The sequence below is a fragment of the Lithobates pipiens genome, unplaced genomic scaffold (assembly GCF_037356315.1).
Source record: "Lithobates pipiens isolate NorthernLeopardFrog02 unplaced genomic scaffold, aLitPip1_a1.2 Scaffold_16, whole genome shotgun sequence".
Lineage (NCBI taxonomy): Eukaryota > Metazoa > Chordata > Amphibia > Anura > Ranidae > Lithobates > Lithobates pipiens.
The window spans coordinates 53803445-53826919 of record NW_027507748.1 but is presented as its reverse complement, the minus strand read 5'-3'; the positions used below and the strand labels follow the sequence as shown (position 1 = coordinate 53826919).

The 23475-nt window shown below is 46.7% G+C and overlaps 1 protein-coding gene across 2 annotated transcripts in view; it reads right to left on the bottom strand.

Annotated features, from left to right (window-relative positions):
- The window catches only part of VPS26C (VPS26 endosomal protein sorting factor C), a 70205-nt gene that overhangs the window by 12220 nt on the left and 34510 nt on the right, over positions 1-23475 (bottom strand). For both annotated transcript variants that reach the window (XM_077479910.1, XM_077479909.1), the window contains exon 6: positions 13252-13402. In XM_077479910.1, coding sequence (XP_077336036.1) covers positions 13252-13402 — 151 coding nt within the window. The remainder of the gene's footprint in view (positions 1-13251; positions 13403-23475) is intronic.

Sequence of the window (23475 nt, the reverse complement as noted above, 5' to 3'; positions counted from 1 at the left end):
GCGCTGACAGCAGCTCCGTGACATACAGCGCTGACAGCAGCTCCGTGACATACAGCGCTGACAGCAGCTCCGTGACATACAGCGCTGACAGCAGCTCCGTGACATACAGCGCTGACAGCAGCTCCGTGACATACAGCGCTGACAGCAGCTCCGTGACATACAGCGCTGACAGCAGCTCCGTGACATACAGCGCTGACAGCAGCTCCGTGACATACAGCGCTGACAGCAGCTCCGTGACATACAGCGCTGACAGCAGCTCCGTGACATACAGCGCTGACAGCAGCACCGTAAGCAGCCCCAGGAGGAAGTCAGCACAGCACAGGGATGGTGTGATCCCCTCATAATAAGAACCCCCAGGAGGAAGTCAGCACAGCACAGGGATGGTGGGAGCCCCTCATAATAAGAACACCCAGGAGGAAGTCAGCACAGCACAGGGATGGTGGGAACCCCTCATAATAAGCAGCCCCAGTAGAAATATGACACCGCTCAACCTCTTCAAAGAGGAGGGTAGGGGCATATAGTACGGTGTGCTTTTTTGGGTCAGGGAAGTGAGCCAAATGAATTAAGAAGGTCTGTGTGCTTGATTCCAAAAATTGTTTATAGACATATACATGGTCTACTGATCACATGTGTTGAATTCCTCCGAGATCCATGCCTCATTCATTTTTAGAAATGTGAGGTAGTTAACACTGTGGTGAGCTAGGCGAGTACGCTTATCGGTCACAATCCCCCCTGCTGCGCTGAACGTCCTTTCGGACAGGACACTGGATGAGGGGCAAGCCAACAGTTCGATTGCAAATTGGGCAAGCTCTGGCCAGAGGTCAAGCCTGCCCACCCAGTAGTCTAGGGGTTCATCACTCCTCAGAGCGTCCACATCGGCCGTTAACCCAATGTAGTCGGACACCTGACGGTCTAGGCGTTCCCTGATGCTGGATCCGGATGACACCTGTCGATGGGTCGGCTGAAAGAATGACCTCATATCCGAAGTCACCAACACATCTTCAAACCGGCCTCTTCTTGCAGGCGCTGTTGGATTGGTACCCGCAAATCCTTCTCTGGGAGTGGGAATTGCTCCTCTGCCAGCGCACGCAAAAGCAGAATGCAGCATTTCTCGAAGCAAGGCCTGGAAGTGCTGCATTCTGACAGCCCTCTGCGACGGCGGTAACATTTCCGCCATTTTGTGTTTGTACCGGGGGTCTAAGTACGTTGCCACCCAGTACTGGTCCTTGACCCTCATGCTTTTTATACGGGGGTCCCTATTAAAACACTGGAGCATGAAGGCCCCCATTTGCACTAAAGTGGAAGCGGTGTGGTGGCCTGGCTCCTGCTCATCATCCAGGATAATGTCGTCCTCTTCATTCTCCTCTCCCCATCCTCGCACAACAGGGATCCCAGAAAGGTTTAAAGCATGCTCTTCTTGCTCCTGCTCATCCGCCCCGGCACCATCCTCCTCTGACTCCTCATCAGACTCCTGTTGTTGACTTGTCTCAGATAGAGTAGCCCCCCCTGGGAATTCATCCAGCATTGCGACTTCCTCATCTTCCCGCTCCTGCTCCTCCACAGCCTGATCAATGACACGACGCAATGCACGCTCCAGAAAGAAGGCATAAGGTACCATGTCACTGATGGCGCCATGGCTGCGACTGACCAGTTTGGTGATCTCCTCAAATGGCCGCAGAAGTCTGCATGTGTCGCGCATGAGCAGCCACTGGCGCGGTGAAAAAAAACCCAGCTCCCCAGAACCGTTTCTTTCGCAGAGTTCATACAGGTAGACGTTAACTGCACGTTTCTGCTGGAGCAGCCTATCAAGCATATAGAAGGTTGAGTTCCATCGCGTCGGGCAATCGCAAATAAGACGTCTGACCGGCAGATGGTGTCGCCGCTGAATGTCAGCAAGGCGAGCCATGGCCGTGTAAGATCTTCTGAAATGGGCCGAGATTTTCCTTGCCTGCCGCAAGATGTCCTGGACCCCAGGGTATTTGACAAGGAATCGCTGCACGACCAAGTTTAAGACGTGTGCCATGCACGGCACGTGCGTGATTTTGCCCTGTTTCAATGCGCTAAGCAGATTGGCACCGTTGTCACACACCACTTTACCAACTGTCAAATTGAGCGGTGTTAGCCACTCATCTGCCTGTGAACGCAAAGCTGAAAGGAGTGCCGGGCCAGTGTGGCTCTTTGCTTCCAGGCACAACAGACGCAGCACGGCATGGCAACGTCTCACCTGGCATGTGGAATAGGTTCTGGGGAGCTTGGGCGGTGCAGTGGAAGAGACGCTAGCAGCGGAAAAGGAGGAGGCAGCTGAGGAGGAGAGGGAGGAGGATGGAGTAGGAGGAGGAGAAGAAGAGTCAGGCCTGCATGCAATCCGTGGCGGTAAAACCAAATCTACACGGGTGCCACGGGTTACATGCTTGACGGCCGTCAGAAGGTTCACCCAGTGGGCAGTAAAACTGATATACCTTCCCTGCCCGTGTTTGCTAGACCACGTGTCTGTGGTCAGATGTATCTTGGCACCGACACTGTGTGCCAGAGATACATTCACTTGCCGCTGAACATGGCCATATAGCTCTGGGATGCCCTTCTCTGAGAAATACTTCCTTCCTGGGACCTTCCATTGTGGTGTTCCAATGGCCACAAATTTGCGAAAGGCCTCCGAGTCCACCAGTTTATATGGCAGTAGTTGGCGGGCTATGAGTTCTGACAAGCCAGCCGCCAACCGTTGGGCAAGAGGGTTATCCGGCGTCATCATTTTTTTACGCTCAAACATTAGGCCCACGGAAGCCTGCCTTTTTGCAGAAAAATGTGAGCTTGGCGTGATGGAAGGTGGAGTGGAGGACAATTGTGAGGAGAGAGGAGAAGGAGAAGTAGAAGACGAGGCTGGACGGTGAGAGCCTGCAGTGTGGCTTTGTGTGTTCCGTTGCTCCCACTGGGCTCGGTGATGGCTGCTCATGTGCCTTCTTAAGGCGGTTGTCCCTAGGTGAGTATTGGGCTTACCGCGACTAACGCGTTGACTGCAAAGATTGCAGATGGCAACGCTATTGTCAGCAGCGGACACGTTAAAAAAAGCCCACACTGCGGAGCCATGTGCCGGTGTCCTGGGAGCGCCAGATGTGACCGTACATGGTCGATGACTCGCTCCTGATACATTTGCAGTCTGCTTTGTCCCTGCTGTGCAATGTAAGTCATTGCTGCTTCTCCTCCCTATCTGCTGGTCCATATCTCCCTCTGAACTCCCCTCCTCTTCCTCTCTTGTGGGCACCCACGTGACATCACTAGACACGTCATCATCAACGTCACCTTCCCCACCGCTATAAGTAGAGTAGGCAGCAACACCGGGGACCAACCTCCTCCTTGGGCTGATCTGGGTACTGGCGTCAGACTGCTGAGTAGCGCTTGTTGCTACCTCCTCTTCCTGATCCAATACCAAGAGTGGCTGCGCATCAGAAATGTCCTCTTGATATGGATCGGAAAATAATTCCAGTGACTCAAGCGGAAGGTATGTGGTGGTGGTGGTGGTGGTCGTGTTGTTGGTGGTAGTGTCTTTGGGGGTGCACATAGCAGAGAGTGAAGAAGAGGGTGCAGATCGAGAGGATGAGGAGGGTGCAGAAGAGTAAGGCTGAGCGAGCCACTCAACCAAGTCTGGTGCATCCTTTAAAGTAATTGAACGCACCTTCTGCAACTTCCCACTTTGGCTCAAGCCTGTTGCTCCTGCCCTACCCCTACCACCCCTGCGGAAGGGCCTGCCTCTTCCTCTGCATGTCATTTTTTAAATGACCCTGTGACAAAACTCTTAGTCCCTATACCGCTGAAGGACTGCTGCAGTATAGGTGAGCGGTCAGCAGTGGTGCACGTCAACCCTATCTATTGTGGACCTATAGCGGTCCTTACAGAACAGCAGACTGTACCGCACTCAAGCCTATGTACCGTAGCACCCTATACCAAGTTACCAGTCCTTATAAGAACTTTTGTGGACCAAGCAGGTTGTGTATTAGTGTTTAGCAGACTGTACGTCAGTCCCTATACCGCTGAAGGACTGCTGCAGTATAGGGCAGCGGTCAGCAGTGGTGCACGTCAACCCTATCTATTGTGGACCGATAGCGGTCCTTACAGAACAGCAGACTGTACCGCACTCAAGCCTATGTACCGTAGCACCCTATACCAAGTTACCAGTCCTTATAAGAACTTTTGTGGAACAAGCAGGTTGTGTGTTAGTGATTAGCAGACTGTACGTCAGTCCCTATACCGCTGAAGGACTGCTGCAGTATAGGGCAGCGGTCAGCAGTGGTGCACGTCAACCCTATCTATTGTGGACCGATAGCGGTCCTTACAGAACAGCAGACTGTACCGCACTCAAGCCTATGTACCGTAGCACCCTATACCAAGTTACCAGTCCTTATAAGAACTTTTGTGGAACAAGCAGGTTGTGTGTTAGTGATTAGCAGACTGTACGTCAGTCCCTATACCGCTGAAGGACTGCTGCAGTATAGGTGAGCGGTCAGCAGTGGTGCACGTCAACCCTATCTATTGTGGACCGATAGCGGTCCTTACAGAACAGCAGACTGTACCGCACTCAAGCCTATGTACCGTAGCACCCTATACCAAGTTACCAGTCCTTATAAGAACTTTTGTGGAACAAGCAGGTTGTGTGTTAGTGATTAGCAGACTGTACGTCAGTCCCTATACCGCTGAAGGACTGCTGCAGTATAGGGCAGCGGTCAGCAGTGGTGCACGTCAACCCTATCTATTGTGGACCGATAGCGGTCCTTACAGAACAGCAGACTGTACCGCACTCAAGCCTATGTACCGTAGCACCCTATACCAAGTTACCAGTCCTTATAAGAACTTTTGTGGACCAAGCAGGTTGTGTGTTAGTGATTAGCAGACTGTACGTCAGTCCCTATACCGCTGAAGGACTGCTGCAGTATAGGGCAGCGGTCAGCAGTGGTGCACGTCAACCCTATCTATTGTGGACCGATAGCGGTCCTTACAGAACAGCAGACTGTACCGCACTCAAGCCTATGTACCGTAGCACCCTATACCAAGTTACCAGTCCTTATAAGAACTTTTGTGGACCAAGCAGGTTGTGTATTAGTGTTTAGCAGACTGTACGTCAGTCCCTATACCGCTGAAGGACTGCTGCAGTATAGGGCAGCGGTCAGCAGTGGTGCACGTCAACCCTATCTATTGTGGACCGATAGCGGTCCTTACAGAACAGCAGACTGTACCGCACTCAAGCCTATGTACCGTAGCACCCTATACCAAGTTACCAGTCCTTATAAGAACTTTTGTGGAACAAGCAGGTTGTGTGTTAGTGATTAGCAGACTGTACGTCAGTCCCTATACCGCTGAAGGACTGCTGCAGTATAGGTGAGCGGTCAGCAGTGGTGCACGTCAACCCTATCTATTGTGGACCGATAGCGGTCCTTACAGAACAGCAGACTGTACCGCACTCAAGCCTATGTACCGTAGCACCCTATACCAAGTTACCAGTCCTTATAAGAACTTTTGTGGAACAAGCAGGTTGTGTGTTAGTGATTAGCAGACTGTACGTCAGTCCCTATACCAATGAAGGACTGCTGCAGTATAGGGCAGCGGTCAGCAGTAGTGCACGGCAACCCTATGTATTGTGGACCGATAGCGGTCCTTACAGAACAGCAGACTGTAACGCACTCAGGCCTATGTACCGTAGCACCCTATACCAAGTTACCAGTCCTTATAAGAACTTTTGTGGACCAAGCAGGTTGTGTGTTAGTGATTAGCAGACTGTACGTCAGTCCCTATACCGCTGAAGGACTGCTGCAGTATAGGGCAGCGGTCAGCAGTGGTGCACGTCAACCCTATCTATTGTGGACCGATAGCGGTCCTTACAGAACAGCAGACTGTACTGCACTCAGGCCTATGTACCGTAGCACCCTATACCAAGTTACCAGTCCTTATAAGAACTTTTGTGGACCAAGCAGGTTGTGTGTTAGTGTTTAGCAGACTGTGCGTCAGTCCCTATACCGCTGAAGGACTGCTGCAGTATAGGGCAGCGGTCAGCAGTAGTGCACGTCAACCCTATGTATTGTGGACCGATAGCGGTCCTTACAGAACAGCAGACTGTACTGCACTCAGGCCTATGTACCGTAGCACCCTATACCAAGTTACCAGTCCTTATAAAAACTTTTGTGGACCAAGCAGGTTGTGTGTTAGTGATTAGCAGACTGTACGTCAGTCCCTATACCAATGAAGGACTGCTGCAGTATAGGGCAGCGGTCAGCAGTAGTGCACGGCAACCCTATGTATTGTGGACCGATAGCGGTCCTTACAGAACAGCAGACTGTAACGCACTCAGGCCTATGTACCGTAGCACCCTATACCAAGTTACCAGTCCTTATAAGAACTTTTGTGGACCAAGCAGGTTGTGTGTTAGTGATTAGCAGACTGTACGTCAGTCCCTATACCAATGAAGGACTGCTGCAGTATAGGGCAGCGGTCAGCAGTAGTGCACGGCAACCCTATGTATTGTGGACCGATAGCGGTCCTTACAGAACAGCAGACTGTACTGCACTCAGGCCTATGTACCGTAGCACCCTATACCAAGTTACCAGTCCTTATAAGAACTTTTGTGGACCAAGCAGGTTGTGTGTTAGTGTTTAGCAGACTGTGCGTCAGTCCCTATACCGCTGAAGGACTGCTGCAGTATAGGGCAGCGGTCAGCAGTAGTGCACGGCAACCCTATGTATTGTGGACCGATAGCGGTCCTTACAGAACAGCAGACTGTAACGCACTCAGGCCTATGTACCGTAGCACCCTATACCAAGTTACCAGTCCTTATAAGAACTTTTGTGGACCAAGCAGGTTGTGTGTTAGTGATTAGCAGACTGTACGTCAGTCCCTATACCAATGAAGGACTGCTGCAGTATAGGGCAGCGGTCAGCAGTAGTGCACGGCAACCCTATGTATTGTGGACCGATAGCGGTCCTTACAGAACAGCAGACTGTAACGCACTCAGGCCTATGTACCGTAGCACCCTATACCAAGTTACCAGTCCTTATAAGAACTTTTGTGGACCAAGCAGGTTGTGTATTAGTGTTTAGCAGACTGTGCGTCAGTCCCTATACCGCTGAAGGACTGCTGCAGTATAGGGCAGCGGTCAGCAGTAGTGCACGGCAACCCTATGTATTGTGGACCGATAGCAGTCCTTACAGAACAGCAGACTGTACTGCACTCAGGCCTATGTACCGTAGCACCCTATACCAAGTTACCAGTCCTTATAAGAACTTTTGTGGACCAAGCAGGTTGTGTGTTAGTGTTTAGCAGACTGTGCGTCAGTCCCTATACCGCTGAAGGACTGCTGCAGTATAGGGCAGCGGTCAGCAGTAGTGCACGTCAACCCTATGTATTGTGGACCGATAGCGGTCCTTACAGAACAGCAGACTGTAACGCACTCAGGCCTATGTACCGTAGCACCCTATACCAAGTTACCAGTCCTTATAAGAACTTTTGTGGACCAAGCAGGTTGTGTATTAGTGTTTAGCAGACTGTGCGTCAGTCCCTATACCGCTGAAGGACTGCTGCAGTATAGGGCAGCGGTCAGCAGTAGTGCACGGCAACCCTATCTATTGTGGACCGATAGCGGTCCTTACAGAACAGCAGACTGTACCGCACCCAAGCCTATGTACCGTAGCACCCTAGACAGACCAAGTTACCAGTCCTGATAAAGAGCTTTGTGGAACAAGTGAGTTGTGAATGATTAGCAGACTGCAGCAGAAGGGCAGCAGTCAAGTATAATATTCTTTCTATATTTGGAAGAAAGAATATTATACGTGTACAAGCCTATTACCGTACCACTGATACCAGTCCTGAAAAGAACCTTTGTGGAACTAATAGTAACAGCAAGTCTTTAAAATTATCCTCACTGCCTGACACACTGCTTCCTGCCTGTCCCTATACAAATTGGCAAAAAAGAGTAGGCTGGAACGATTAGCTGGAACAGCTCTTTTGTGGACCTGATAGTAACAGCTAATGATGATGATGATGATGATGATGAAGAAAGACTAATCTGGCTGAGCTGTCCCTAAAATAGCAGCATACAGCGCTCTGTCCCTTTATCTAAACTGACAAAAGAAACTCAGGCTGCTGACCTAACACCTATACCAGTCCTGAAAAGAACTTTTGTGTACCAAATAGCTAGCGTTTTCTCTGTCCCTACTCCACACAGGATCCTTTCCCTACAGTGACAGAAGAAAGAATGTAAAATGGCCACCGGATCGGGTGTATTTATAGGTTAGGGGGAATGTCCAAGTGTCCATGAGCTGTCATGTCTCAATTGGTTGTCCTGTAACACATGATAAACGTGTCACGAAAGGTTAAAGTTCTTGTATACATTAAACACGTAAGTCCGCCGGGGCGAACGACGGAAAAAGGCGTTCGAACCCGCGGACGGCGAAAGTCGGAAATTCGCCGCGAAACGACCGCCGGGCGAACCGTTCGGCCATCACTACTTATGAATAATCAAATATGGCTTTACAAGAAAGAACAGCCAACTCTGATACTCTTCTTGCAGATAACCAAGAATTTCCTTCTCAAAAAGGGACCAAGGGAATATCTTGTATCGGCTCAAAAGGCGGTTTCTGTAATGCCGACAGGACCAAATTCATGTCCCAAGGGTTCGTAGATGACCTAACTGGAGGATTAGTACGTGTTACCCCCTGAATAAAGCTACAAACCAGAGAGTATTACACAAGTGGTCAAAAAAAAAAAAAAAACAGATGAGGCCGACACCTGGCCTTTGATAGTACTCAAGGCCAGCTTAATTTCTAATCCCATCTGTAGAAATTCAAGGATCCTACCCAAGACATATTTCCTGGGGTGTCAACCCATGGATTCACACCAGGAGACATATGCCTTCCAGACTCTATAATATATGACTCTGGAGGCCGGCTTCCTAGCATTAACTAAAGTAGAAACTACTGAACCCGACAGCCCACAGTCTTTCAGAATGTGGGTCTTAACAGCCAAACCGTTAAAATTTAGCGTTTGTAAGGTAGGATGGAATACCGGACCCTGCGAGAGGTCTGGCCGCGGTGGTAGGATCCATGGGTCCCCTACCACCAACTTTACGATCTCTACATACCAAGATCTCCTGGACCACAAGAATCACCTCCTTCCCTTCCTGCATGATCCTACAAAGAAGGCGCAGAAGCAGCAAAACAGGAGGGAACGCATAGATCAGTGAAAACTGATCCCACAGACAAACCAAGGCATCTGTTCTGCATGCCAGTGGATCCTTTGTCCTTTACACAAAGTTGTCGATCTTTCTGTTGAACCTGGACACAAACAGATCTGTGTCTGGAATTCCCCATCTTTCACATATCGACAAAAAGATGTTGGGGTGAAGAGACCATTCTCCTGGGAACAATTGTTGGCGACAGTCCTGCTGCCAATTCTCTATTCCTGGAATGAAGACTGCCGATAGACAAGGAAAGTTGTCTTTTGCCCAGGATAGAATATGATTCCCCTCTCTCTCTGGCGCATGACTTCTCGTGCCCCCCTTGGTGATTGATATAGGCCACTGTTGTGGCATTGTTGGATTGCATCCTGACAGGACAATCCCGTAATCTGAGCCTCCAGGCGTGCTGCCCCGAATTTTTAGAATATTGATGGGCAAGGTCATTTCCGTTTTAGACTATTTTCCTTGGACAGATGCTTCTTCCAGGACTGCTCCCCAACTCAGAAGGTTGGCATCTGTTGTCACCACCTTCTAGGTAACTGGTAGGAAGGACTTTCCTTTCTGAAGATTCTTGGATATCAACCAACAACTGAGGCTTTGACGTACTTTGGGGGTTAGACACATCGGGAAGTCTAGAGCTTGGACCTTTTTGTTCCAAGTTGACCGGATACTGTTTTGCAGCAGTCTCGAATGAAACGGCCTTGAATGAAGCTACCATCTTTCCCAACAATCTCATGCAAAGTTGAATAGAAGGATTATTCTTTGCTTTGACCACCTGAATCAGTTCCCTTATGGAACTGATCTTTGCCTGGGGCAAGAACACCCTCTTCTGAGCTGTATCTATGATCAGGCCCAAGTACTGCAATCTCCTTGAGGGTTTTAAGGAGGATTTCTCTAGGTTGAGAATCCAACCTAGGTATTCCAGGTTGCTGACTGTGGTGACCAAACTCTGGTTTAGGCGGGCTACTGACTGATCTATCAAGAGTAAATCGTCTAAATAAACCCGAATCGTTATACCCTGAGCCCTTAATCTGGCTAAAGGGGGAGCCAGAACCTTTGTAAACACTTGAGGTGCAGTAGCTAGACCGAAAGGCAGAGCTATAAACTGAAAATGAATATTTTCTATCTCGAATCGTAGATATTTCTGGCGAGCGGGGAAAATGGGTACATGTAGATAAGCATCCTTGATGGCGATTGACGCTAGCAGTTCTCAACCTTGTAGAATGGAGACCAATGATCGTATTGACTCCATGCGAAAAGAGTGGATATTCAAAAACCGATTAAGATCTTTGAGATCAAAAATGGGTCCGACGTCCCAGTTTGGTTTTGGTACCGTAAAAAGGTTTGAATAAAACCCTAACCCTCGCTCTTCCATGGGGACCACCGATATCACTCTTTGAGACAAGAGATGATCCAAAGCCAGAAAGAGAGAGACTTCTTTTTTTCTGTGTCTCTGGGAACGTTTGATCTGAGAAAATCAGAAGATGGCAACTCTCAGAACTCTAGTCTGTAACCTAGAGATATTGAGGAAGCCACCCATTTGTCTTGGCACGGTTCCTGCCAGACCCTTGAGAACTGCAGAAGTCTTCCCCCCACTGGAGCGAGTGGGGGTGCCCCTTCATAAGGAGGTTTTAGAATTTTGTTTAATGGGTTTCCTCCTCCTGGGCCTCTTTTGACCCTGAGGTTTACCTCTTGAATTTGACGGTGGAGGCCGTCGCGACTCCCTGGAGGCAGATGCTCCTGGCACTGGAGGAGAGAAAGATACTTAAACTTCTTTTTAACACATTCGTTCACCATGAAATGGAAAATTAGCCAAGAACTTTTTGCATGGCTTTCATAGCGTCTACTATAAAACATAACACCTCTGATATGCCGGCCAAATCTTGGGCCTGCTGATCAGGAGTGATCTTGAGCACTTCTTTAAACTGGTATTTTAAGGACTGACATACCCCGATCGCTGCCAAAGCAGACTGAACCTGCCAGAGAAATATTGTTTTTAAACAGGAATTGCAACTTTGAGCATTGTCTACAGGACAAGTCAGGTTCTTGTTCACAGAGGATATAGCAGCATCAATTGCTGGAATCCCCCATGTTTTATTAAACTCTTCCTCCATAGGATAAAGTGTTGAAAACTTTTTTGGAGGAAAAAAACTGTTGTTTATATGGGTGCTCCCAGTCAGAATACATAAGCTTTTTCAGTAAGGTTGGATAGGAAAAGCATGAATAGGTTGGGGAGGCTTTAGCGAACCCAAGCAAGAAGTGGGCTCATCGACTAACTCTGCTACTGGTAGCAAATATGTGGAGCAGACCAATTCAGTGAGAGGATTGTACCAACAACCTTTCCTGTGAACCTGATCCATCCGTATTAGACTCTTCCTGGTCCCTCGAGAGAAAAGAGTCATCTCTCGCCCCCTGTTCCTCAGTTTGAGGGTCCTGGGTAATGGACGGGGACCTATTACACTTAATCCCACTCTGGAACGCAATTAAGGCATCAAATCTTTGTTCTAAACCTAAAATGGTTGAGGAAAAAACCTCTTCAGTAATATATACAGGGGCTGCAGTGCTAAAAACAGCTGTAACACCCGACGTCCCTGATTGCTCACTCTGACCAGCCATATCACTCTCAGGGGAGGAAGCCATCTTTTTTTAGATGATTTTAGGCTTCCTAGTGGCTGTAGAAGTCTCTCTAGAGCCCTTATTTGAGGTGTTTTTACCCCCCCCCCCCCCCCGTCCGACCATTGCCCAATGCACAAAGCAGAGGTACTACCAGAAGGAACGCATCCACTGCTTGAGCAATAGTCCAGCCCTGCCACTGCTATTAATGCTCAGCCTGATGCAACAGTAAATGTGTCAAAAGGAATGCCTGCGTCACTAAACCTCTTTCATGCCCCTCTTGCTCTTGAGTCCCTTCGCAGCAGTAAACATGGTGCTTTTAAAACACAGAACCCCGCGCAAATGTTGGAGGACGCCAACACTGTGCTAGGCCCCTGCCCCCCTCCCCTCTTTTTAAAAAAAAAAAAAAAAAAAAACAATTTTCCCGCACGAGTGCGGGCTTCTGATCCTATGGGATCATTGAGAGGGGGAAAAAATGGCAAGGAGAGAGCCTGGAAGCCGCCCAAAAGGGCAGCGTGCCGAACGTCTTTTTTTCAGTTTTTCTCCCAACGCTCTTCCTCGTGAAGAGGGGGAGAAAACAGCACAGGTGGAGGTGTCTGTTGAGGAGGAAAACCCCCCAGACTTAACGGAAGTCTGCAGCTGGCTGGAGGAAACGAAGCTGCTGTTTTGGACACAGCGTGATCTCTTTGAGGAACCATGAAAATGTATGCGCTCTATACAGCCCCCAGTGGTGACACATAGGCATGACAACATTTACTAATTTAAAGGAGACATGCATAAGAAAATTCAAAGATTTCTTAGAAAACTCCACTTACCTTTTCCGCCACAGGGTTTTCTGTGGTAAAACCAACAGACCCAATCTTTACCCTTCACGGTGGGTTTCGTTAACAAACCTTCAGGAGCTGGAGATCCTCGGGGGTAAACCACAATCCTGGGCCTGTAATAGCACCACCACCAGTAAAACTTTATGGCCTTAATACCACATGTACTGGATCCCGGGTCCAGCTCTCTAAAAAGAGAAGAGTTTACAGGCAAAACCTAATTTCTTCAGACACAAGGCCAGGGTACCATTCAATTCGGCCTAAAAGACACTTTGAATGGATCCGGCTGCATGGCTAGCCCCAGCAAGGATTGCTCCAGTGGAGAACAGCACATCTTTACTCGTGACCACTTAGACACTGTTGAAAAAACTGAGGCACTCCCAGTAGTGGGAGGGGTTATATAGGGAGTGGACTTTTTGTCTTAGGGCGTGCCAGTGTCCATTACCTGAAGGTGGCCTATAACCCACATAGTAACAACTATAGCTCTGTGTCCCGTGATGTACGATAAAAAAAGATTGCAACTGATATGCAAATGTTAAAAAAGTGCAAGGAAGAAGGTTTCATGACATTAAAAGGAAGCATAGGACCACACTGTAAACTCACCACAAGTCTCAACTCGTACCAGCTGCAGCTCAATACTCTTAATGGCGACCTCAGATGTCTCCACAATCAGCTCCCCTGTCAGAGGCTGTGTGATGAGGCAGTTGGTGGAGTCCAGGTGACCTCGGATGAGAAATCTTGGTAGAGAGACCCTCTGAAGAACAAGAGTCAGTCATGTTAAGGCTGCACACTGATACAATACATCTTTATAATCATCAAGACATCACTAAATGTATTTAAATGCCTGAATGTGGCTGGGTATCTGCATTTCTCAATTTCCTATACATCAACAGATTGAGAGAAAGAGTCAAGGTGGGCAAACAATAAACTTGTACTGCATGCAAATGTACTGACAACAGGCAGATAGGAGGAGAGTGCAAAGCTCTGAATAAGTAAGCAGAAGGATGACCCTATCAATCTGCTGCTCCCCAAGTGTCTAATCAGCAGGCTTGGGTGAAGTGCAGACACCCCTGTATACCTCAACTATAAGGTGTGTTATGCTCCTGGCTGCGCTATATAAATCTCTGGACTGGATAGACAGAAGCCTCCTTATAGGCCTTAAAGCTGGGTTCACATCGGTGCGAGGCCAGACATCACATGTGATTCACACCTCATTGCTGTGCATATCACATGCACTGCAAATTCAGCTATACAAATTGTATTTGCATTTGCAAAAAAATGGTGGAGGACCCCCTTTTTTTTTTTTTTTTGGGCCGCACTGGAATCTGATTGCATAAGTGTTCACACCCACACAATCCAATTCCTGCACCATTTGGCAGTTTGCACTGCGATCTGGCAACCGATCTGGGGGGTGTCATTAACTTTGTATTGACACCCCAAACTGCATGCCAGAGACATGCGATGCGGGAACCCGCACTGGAATTGAGCGGATTCCCGCATCACAATAGTGTAAACTAAGCCTAAAAAGGTCCCGAACATGCAGCAGTTGCAAAACATGATATAAAAGAATTCCAATCTGAATAGTAATCTATTCATAGACTGCAATGAATGAGCTGGAAAACAGACCTACATTTTCTTAATGCAGTCCTACTGGTCTCCTGGCTGATCTTGTGCGAAATTAGCAGTTCTGACTGCCAACACCCTAATATATCATCCTCACCATCCTCAATGGTCCATGGAGACTTACCAAGAGCTCAGGGAAGTAGACCAAATTATGCAACAAAGCTTAGCTGTTTCCTTCTTCCAGGTACCAGCATTTGGTGAAATCCGTTTTGCAAGGCATAGACCAGTGATGGCGAACCTTGGCACCCCAGATGTTTTGGAACTACATTTCCCATGATGCTCAGGCACTCTGCAGTGTAGTGGAGCATCATGGGAAATGTAGTTCCAAAACATCTGGGGTGCCAAGGTTCGCCATAACTGGCACAGACACTGACAGGCTGCCTCTGTGCTAGGCTTTAAAGTAGATGTAAACCCAATAAAGACAATCTCATAAGTTTCTATAAGGTAAAGTCATTCTAAAACCAAAGAATTAGGAATGACGCTCCAGGCTCCTTTCTTATCCAAATCCAGTGACTCCCACTGAGGGTGCAGGCGAGGGGAGAGATGGATGCAATATAAAAAGGGAAACCACCCTAGATGCTGCACACTGACAAAGCCCAACAATTACTAAGAGCTGCACCAGCCTAGGCTCTGTCCAGGCCACACCTCCAATGTGTGTTCGTCCTGGAGTGAAACGCGTTGGTGGCATGGCCGGGATAGCCTGGGCTGAAGCTGCTCTTACTAAAGTCACTGTTGGGCTTTGTCAGTGTGCAACATTTGGGATGACCTTATAAAAGTAAAGGACTTCTGGGGTGTTTTTCCAATATTTTATCCACAGCTTTCATTAAAATAATATATCTTGTTATCCTACCATGAAAGTACTTATCCAGGCACTTCCTGGGGCAACAACACTCTGTCCCCGCCTCCCAACTTGTGCTTCTGCATGGTCACCCGGGTTGCATTGTTGTCAGCACCAGAAAACCCGCCTATGAAAAACCATGCAGCTGTTGCAGGAGTGCATGTAGACAGGAAGTGGCTGCAAAGAGGCTACTGGAGGTCAGAAGCACTGAGGTGTAACACAGGCTTAAAAAAATAACACTGCTTTCATACACACATGATGAGCATGTAAATGACAGTTCACATAACGGGCTCTCCTCTCTTTTTTTTGAATTCCCAAAGCATACAGTGCACAATGCATATGCACTTTTGTAACGAATTGCAGTGATAAGGCCCTATAATTGCAGCTCTAAATTCCATTCACTGGGTTTACATTTGCTTTAAAGTGGTTGTAAAGGCGTTTTTTTTATCTTAATACATTCTATGCATTAAGATTAAAAAAAAAAAAAAAAAACCTTGTGTACAGCAGCCCCCCTAATACTTACCTGAGCACCATCTCTGTCCAGCGATGTCCACAAGTGCCTCGGCCAATTCTCCCTCCTGATTGTCTGAAACACACCAGTGGTGCCATTGGCTAACTGACTTTGACAGAAGCAGGAGCCAATCAGGAGAGAGAAGGGGCGGGGGTGAACGGGGCTCCGAATGGACACACAAAGCTGCAGCTCGGTTTGGGTGCCCCCATAGCAAACTGCTTGCTGTGGAGGTACTCGGCAGGAGGGGGGCAGGGAGCACCAGCCAGGGACCCAAGAAGAGGAGGATCCGGCTGTTCTATGCAAAAGGCAGGTAAGTATAACATGTTTCTTATTTTTAGTTAATTTTTTTTTTAGAACAGATCACATCACAATTACTTTAAGTTTGCTGCAGAGATTTTTATTTTAAAGGGGTTCTGCACTCATAATACAACATTTGCCCATTCTGTTGCCTCTAGTTAATATATCTCATAATGCCACCTGTTTTTTTTTTTGATTCACCTACCTTTTGTAATCTTCAGTACTTTATTTTAAACCCCTGCGGCGATGGGCGGTCTCTTGCGGGGATCAGCGTAATTTCCTGTTGAAGCCCGCACTGTCTCCTGGGATCTCGTTCGTGTAATCCCAGTAGACATTGCGGCTAATGCACCCGACATCTCGCGAGATTTCGGGTGCTACAGCCGACATCTCGCGAGATTTCGGGTGCTACAGCCGACATCTCGCGTGATTTCGGTAATTACAGCCGAGATCTCGCGAGATCTCGGCTGTAATTACCAAAATCACGCGAGATGTCGGCTGTAGCACCCGAAATCTCGCGAGATGTCGGGTGCATTAGCCGCAATGTCTCCTGGGATTACACGAACGAGATCACAGGAGACAGTGCGGGCTTCAACAGGAAATTACGCTGATCCCCGCAAGAGACCGCCCATCGCCGCAAGAGACCGCCCATCGCCGCAGGGGTTTAAAATAAAGTACTGAAGATTACAAAAGGTAGGTGAATCAAAAAAAAAAAACAGGTGGCATTATGAGATATATTAATTATAGGCAACAGAATGGGCAAATGTTGTATTATGAGTGCAGAACCCCTTTAACAAAAATATGTAAAAGAATCCATATTGACCTAAATTATTATTATTATTTTTTCAAAATTGTCTGTTTTTTGTTTATGGCGCAAACAATAAAAAATTTAAAAAGCAGGAGGTGATCAAATACCACCAAAAGAAAGCTCTATTTTTGGGGAAAAAAAAAAAGGATAATTTTATTTGGGTACAGCGTCGCACGGCTGCGCAATTGCCAGTTAAAGTAACGCAGTGCCGTGTTGCTAAAAATGGCCTGGTCAAGAAGGGGGAGCGTGGGGGTAAGTCTTCCAGATGGCAAGTGGTTAAGACCCATAGGACAGGGATATGTAGTTAGCGGACCTCCAGCTGTTGCAAAACTACAAGTCCTATCATGCCTCTGCCTCCGGGGGTATTGCTTGTGGCTGTCAGTCTTGCTATGCCTTATGGGACTTTTAGTTCTGCAACAGCTGGAGGTCCGCTAATTGCATATCCATGCCATAGCAGATATTAAATGACTTGGTAACCATTTAACCCCTTGCTGCAAAAGTGTAGCAAACTGGGCAACTGACACCAAAAGGATAATATACCACCAAGAAATATAAAATAAAATGAACTTTGATGGTGCTATACTAGGTTACCACCTTTAGGAAACTCTAGAAGTGCATTACCTCCTTAAACGCTGCGGCTCATAGTACACATCAATAAATCTTTCATTGTAACTTCAAATGCTTCCCAGCAGCCCACACGGATCAGTGTGTATTATAAACCGGCACCTTAAGGTGTACAGTACAGTTTGTTCCAATTTACTGTAATTCTACCCCAATTATAAAGAAGCCAAATTCCTCACATTCTGCCACTCTGTATATTAGGATCGTTTGGAAGGTTCACACTGTACTGTTCGGATGGGTCCAGGCACAAAACTTATTTCGCTTTCTCTGCAGCTTCTCCAAAGCAGTAGCTTGGCCAGATTAAGAGTAATGATCCTCAGTGCGTTGGCGGTTTTCGAGTCACACGCCATCAGTAGTCACCCTGAATTAACGTCTGGGGAAAGTGACAGGCGGCACATTACTGACAGGGGAACAGGGAATTCCAGGAGGGGGCATTTAAATCATTAACAAATATTTCTCTATGCTGCAATAAAAACAGGCTGTGAACATTCACAGGGCAGCCAAAAAGCCCATCATGTTCCAGACAGCAGCTCAGTGGCGGATTATGAAGTTACTGAAGGAACGCACATTGTTCTACTTCAAAAGATTTGTGTCCTTTTGCACTGACCAGATGGAGATGGACACTAAAGACCTGCAGCCTCTGCTGACAACACAAAGATCCTCGTATATCAAAGTGACAAGAAATGTTCTCATCCCCCCACAAGCACCAGAGAACTTTAGGTTCCAAAAGTCATTATCCAGGGCAGGCCTGACTGTTAGCAAATAGCAGATCTTAAAAAAGGACAAGGTCACGTTTTTTTTTAGAGTGGAACATGGAACATGTTCCCAAAGCTGCAGCTGCTCCCTGATCCTCCCCCCTCCCTGTAACAGCAGTATGGGGAGAAGTTCCCTGTACTAGCTGTCACTTTCTGAAAATAGTGCAGCCGCGCGGGGCTCCGCCCACACTGCCATGTCATTCATTCCCACAGCTGTGTGTGTGTGAAGGAGTTCATTTGCTTACACACTTGCAGAACTGCAGTCTGCCTATGTAAACAAGGCAGATTGCCGTTCTGTCAGTACAGAAGGCATATACACCATGTTCCTGTAAAGCAGAAACACAATCCATGCTGTCCCTTAGTAAAAGCACCTCCCCCACTACACTGAATCACCAGCTAGGCACACAAAAAGTGTCAGTGTCCGATTTGTCCACTGCAATATCTCGCTATAAGTCGCTGATCGCCGCCATTACTAGTAAAAGAAAGCGCACCAAATGCACATGTTTAGGTTTGTGTGTATGTGGGGGCAGGGGACTTAAAAATTAACCTTTAGGGCCCTTTCACATGGACGTGTCTGTGTACAGGCTCCGCTTTGCTCAGCGGGGGGGAAATCGCTCCATCGATCCCCGCTGAATAGGCAGATGATAGGTCGGTCTCTGCACACTGTGCAGGGACCGACCTGTCAGAGCGCCGCTCTCATCTATGGGGGATCGGATGAAGACGGACGGTAGAGTCAGTTTTCATCCGATCCGATGATGGATGGAAAAATAGGGTTTTCCTCCATCACACTTTAGCAGATCGGATGTCAGCGGACATGTCACCGCTGACATCCGTTGCTCCATAGAACGTCCGCCTGTGTGAAAGGGGCCTTATGCCGGCCATACACGGTTCGAATTTCGAAAGAATTTTCTTTCGAAAATCGTATCTAAGAATTTTCGTATGAATTTCGCACCATTAGTGGGCTGCAGCAACAGCCGATTTTCGTGCGGAAATAAAATTTGAGGAATCGGACATGTTGGAAATTTTTAGAAAAAGGATTTTCTAATCAATGATGGGAGAATCGTGCGAGAAACGTAATAAGAAAAGAAAATGTGCGGAGAGAAAAGAAGATTCCCAGCCAAGAAAATTCTTTTCTGTAGCAACATGAGGTGAAATTGAAGGCTTGGTCGGCCGAATTTCGAAAATCAATGAATCACATCATCGGATCACAAAAAAAACGAATTTTCTGATTTTGAAAAGTGTCTCTTTATTTTTTGTTTATTTTTATTTATTTTTTTGTAAACAAGTTATACTTACCTGCTCTATGCAGTGTTTTTTCACAGAGCATCCTTATTTTGGGTCCCCTACCGACACCTCTGGGTCCTCCTCTTCAGCCAGTGCCCCCAATAGCGAGCTACTTGCTCTGGGGGCACTGATATGTGCTCACTCCCAAGCCCTTCTTTATACATCCATAAAAAAACAAACAAACACACACACACACACACCAACACAGAGCCATGGCTCAGCCCTGCCCCTCTCAGTCTCCTCATTGGCTCACTGCCTGTGATTGAGAGTAGCAGGAGCCAAAGGCTCCCGCTGCAGTCTCAGCCAAAGAGGAACGAGAGACCCGGGAGAAGCTCAGCTCTTGTTTTCGTTTTCCAAAAAATTGTGACAAATAAATTGCACCTTCAAAACATTCACTATGCCCCCAACTAAATACTTTGGATTGTCTACTTTCCAAAAAGGGGTCATTTGGGGGATAGTTGTACTGTCCTGACATTTTAAGCCTCAAGAAATGAGATAGGCCCTCAGTACATCAGAATTGGTCAATTTTGAGATATATACAGTATACCAGAATTTGTGGACTAACTATCCTACAAACTAAATATTAATACAACAAACACTGATTTGGAGTATTTTGACCAAGGAAATGTAGCAGAATACATTTTAACCTAAATTTATGAAGAAAGATTTTTTGCTAAATTTTATAAACAGAAACTCAGAAAATAGCTTTTTTTTTTCCCCCCCCAAAATGGTTGGACTTTGTTTAGCAAAACATAAAAAAACCTAGTGGTGATTAACCACTTGCCGACCAGCCGCCGTCATTATACGGGATGTTCCCGCAAACCGTTGTAGCTGTACATCGGCTTCTATAAGCGGGGATAGCCAGCACGCGCTGCACTGCAAGGGTGGCGATGTGCGTGGCCGGTGGTTGCGATGACTGCCGGCCACGCCCAATTGCGGGCACGAGAGCCAGAACAGGGACGTGTGTGTGCGTAATCAAACAAATCCCTGTTCTGTGAGGAGAGAGAGAGAGAGATTGTGTTCCTACTAGCTAGGAATCAGATCTGCCATCTCTAGTCAGTCCCATTCCCCTACAGTTAGAACACACACAGTTAACCCGTTGATTGCCCCCTAGTGTTAACCCCTTCCGTACCAGTGACATTTACACAGTAATCAGTGCATTTTTATACCAGTGATCGCTGTAAATTGTCAATGGTCCCAAAAAAAAAGTGTTCGATCTGTCCGCCATAATGCCACAGTCCCAATAAAAAAAAAAAAAATAAATAAAAAAAAAAAAAAAAAAAAAAAATCGCAGATCACCATTAAAAAAAAAATACTAAATAATAATAATAAAAATGCCATAAATCTTTCGCCTATTTTGTAGATGCTATATCTTTTGCACAAACCAATCAATATACGCATATAGCGATTTTTATTGCCAAAAATATGTAGGAGAATACATATCGGCCTAAACTGAGGGGAAAAAAAATAGCTTTTTTTTTTTTTTAATTGGGGATATTTATTATAGCAAAAATTACAAAATATTGTGGTTTTTTTTTTTGTCGCTTTTTTTGCTTATAGCGCATAAAATAAAAACCGCAGCAATGATCAAATACCACGCAAAGAACGCTCTATTTGTGGGGGGAAAAAAAAAGGATGTAAAGTTTGGGTACAGCGCCCCACGACCGCGCAGTTGTCAGTTAAAGTGACACAGTGCCGTATCGCAAAAAATGGCCTGGTCATTGAGCAGGGGCTGAAGTGGTTAAATACCACCAAAAGAAGAGCATTCTTTTGTGTGAAAAAAAAAAAAAGAAACAATTTCTAAAGTTTTGCATGACCGCGCAATTGTCATTTAAAACGTGACATCGCTGAAAGCTGAAAATTGACCTGGGCAACAAAGGGGTAAAAGTGCCTGATATTGAAGCGGTAAGCCCCTATGTGATAACATAGTGCAAGTGACATGTTCTTTTTAAATGATACGTTCACTTTTTTTAAAAAAAAATTTTTTGGTAGGAGCCTGTAAAGAAACCAGTATACATACCTTTTCTGAAGCCGATCTGACCCGATCTCCAGCGGCTGAAGTATTGAAGAGCACACAGCCAGCAACGGCTGTGAAATGAATGGGGAGTGAGGTCATCCATAGACTTACTATGGGGCTTCCGTTGTCTGCTGTGTCCTCTGCACCCACCTCCACAGCGAAGCTGCCGCTGACAGCTCAGCGTGGGATTGGGTCAAGTCAGTTGCAGAAAAGGTATGTATACAGATTTCTCCTTTACAGGGCTAGAAAGGTTAGTGTTAGATCATGGATATCTGTAGATACAGGGATTTTGGTTTTAGGATGGATTGCTACTTTAAAAAGGAGACTTGAGACCCCTAATGTCACCTCTGCACTCATTTGAATTATGCGTGATTAGCTTCTTCCCCAGCCACGAAGACCAGCAAACCCTGGAGATGACCAGAGCTGATCACTTTCAATCTTATTCACAGAATTTTCACTTATCATTCACTCTCCATCTTGACAGGTGCCAGGGAGGTCCCGGGTACCCAGGAAGGACAGAGGAGTGTGGGACAGCTGCTGGAGAAAAAAGGAGGCCTGTGGGGGGGGGGTTACATAACCATTAATGTGGAATTGGAAAAAAATAAAAAAAAAATAAACTTTACAGCTGCCTAAGTCACTTCCACAAGAAAGTGACAGATCTCTCTGATGTGAGCAAATGTAAAAAAACTCCTGACTCCTATAGTGGAGGTTCACAGGCCAGTACTGCCACCGATGTATCCCTTACATTGACAGCACCGAAAGGGTTAAAACTGAACATATATTGTCTAAAAAACAAATCTTTATTAATAAAAAAATTATATATTACAATATACACATACACACCTGAATCTTGGTATGATTGCAGTAATCCAGCATTAAACTGCAAGCGTGCAGAAGCTTTCTATATTAAAGGCCGCTCATTGCTGCTCTCACGCTTTGTGCAAGGTGACTGGTCTGGTCTCCACCCCCTCCTGTATTTTTCTGTAGGCATTCTGTCATGAGTGGGCATGCTGGGACCCTCCCCCACAGCTCTTCTCTCTTTACAGGCTCAGCGATGTCACTGTTACATTTATATGATGATATTTGAGTTTTCCCAAATTGGACTTATATACTTTGCAGCTATTGAAAAATATTATTTAAAAGAAAGTTTTGTGACCAGTGCTCAGCTTTAAAAAAGGTGCACAAACCAAAAAGATGTACTGACCACACAAAATAGTGACACTTTGGGCCCAATTTGGACCTTTTCACTTAGGGGTGTACTCACTTTTGTTGCCAGCGGTTTAGACATTAATGGCTGTGTTTTGAGTTATTTTGAGGGGACAGCAAAATTTACACTGTTAGGGCTCCTTCACATGGACGTGTCTGTGTACGGAGCCCGCTTTGCTCAGCGGGGGAATCGCTCTGTGGATCCCCGCTGAGGAAGACGACGACAGGTCCGTCTCTGCACAGTGTGCAGGGACGGACCTGTCAGAGCGCCGCTCTCCCCTATGGGGGGGCCGTTGAGTCCGTCCTCAATCGATCCGATCCTCAGATGGATGGAAAAGTAGGTTTTTCCTCCATCACACTTTTTCGGATCGGAGAGGGTCGGATATCAGTGGACATGTCACCGCTGACATCCAACGCTCCATAGAGGCCTATGGAGTGTGCGTTCAGGTCCACCTAAAAAACAGACAGGCGGACCTGAACGGATCGTTCGTGTGAAAGAGGCCTTATACAAGTTGTACGATCTCTACTTTACATTGTAGCAAAGTGTCATTTCTTCAGTGTTGTCACATAAAAAGATATATAGTAAAATCTTAATGTGAGGGGTGTACTCACTTTTGTGAGATACTGTAATAATAATAATATATATATATATATATATATATATATACACACACACACACACACACACACACACACACACACACACACACACACACACACACACACACCCCAATGCTATGTGACCTCTATTTTTAGAAACAAAAAACCGTGAGGTTTGCCAATGTAAAACCCCAGCTGCAGCTCTATGTAATGCCAGACCCTCTGTGCATTAAATAGCAATACAATTTGAAAAGAGCGCTGTGCTTACTT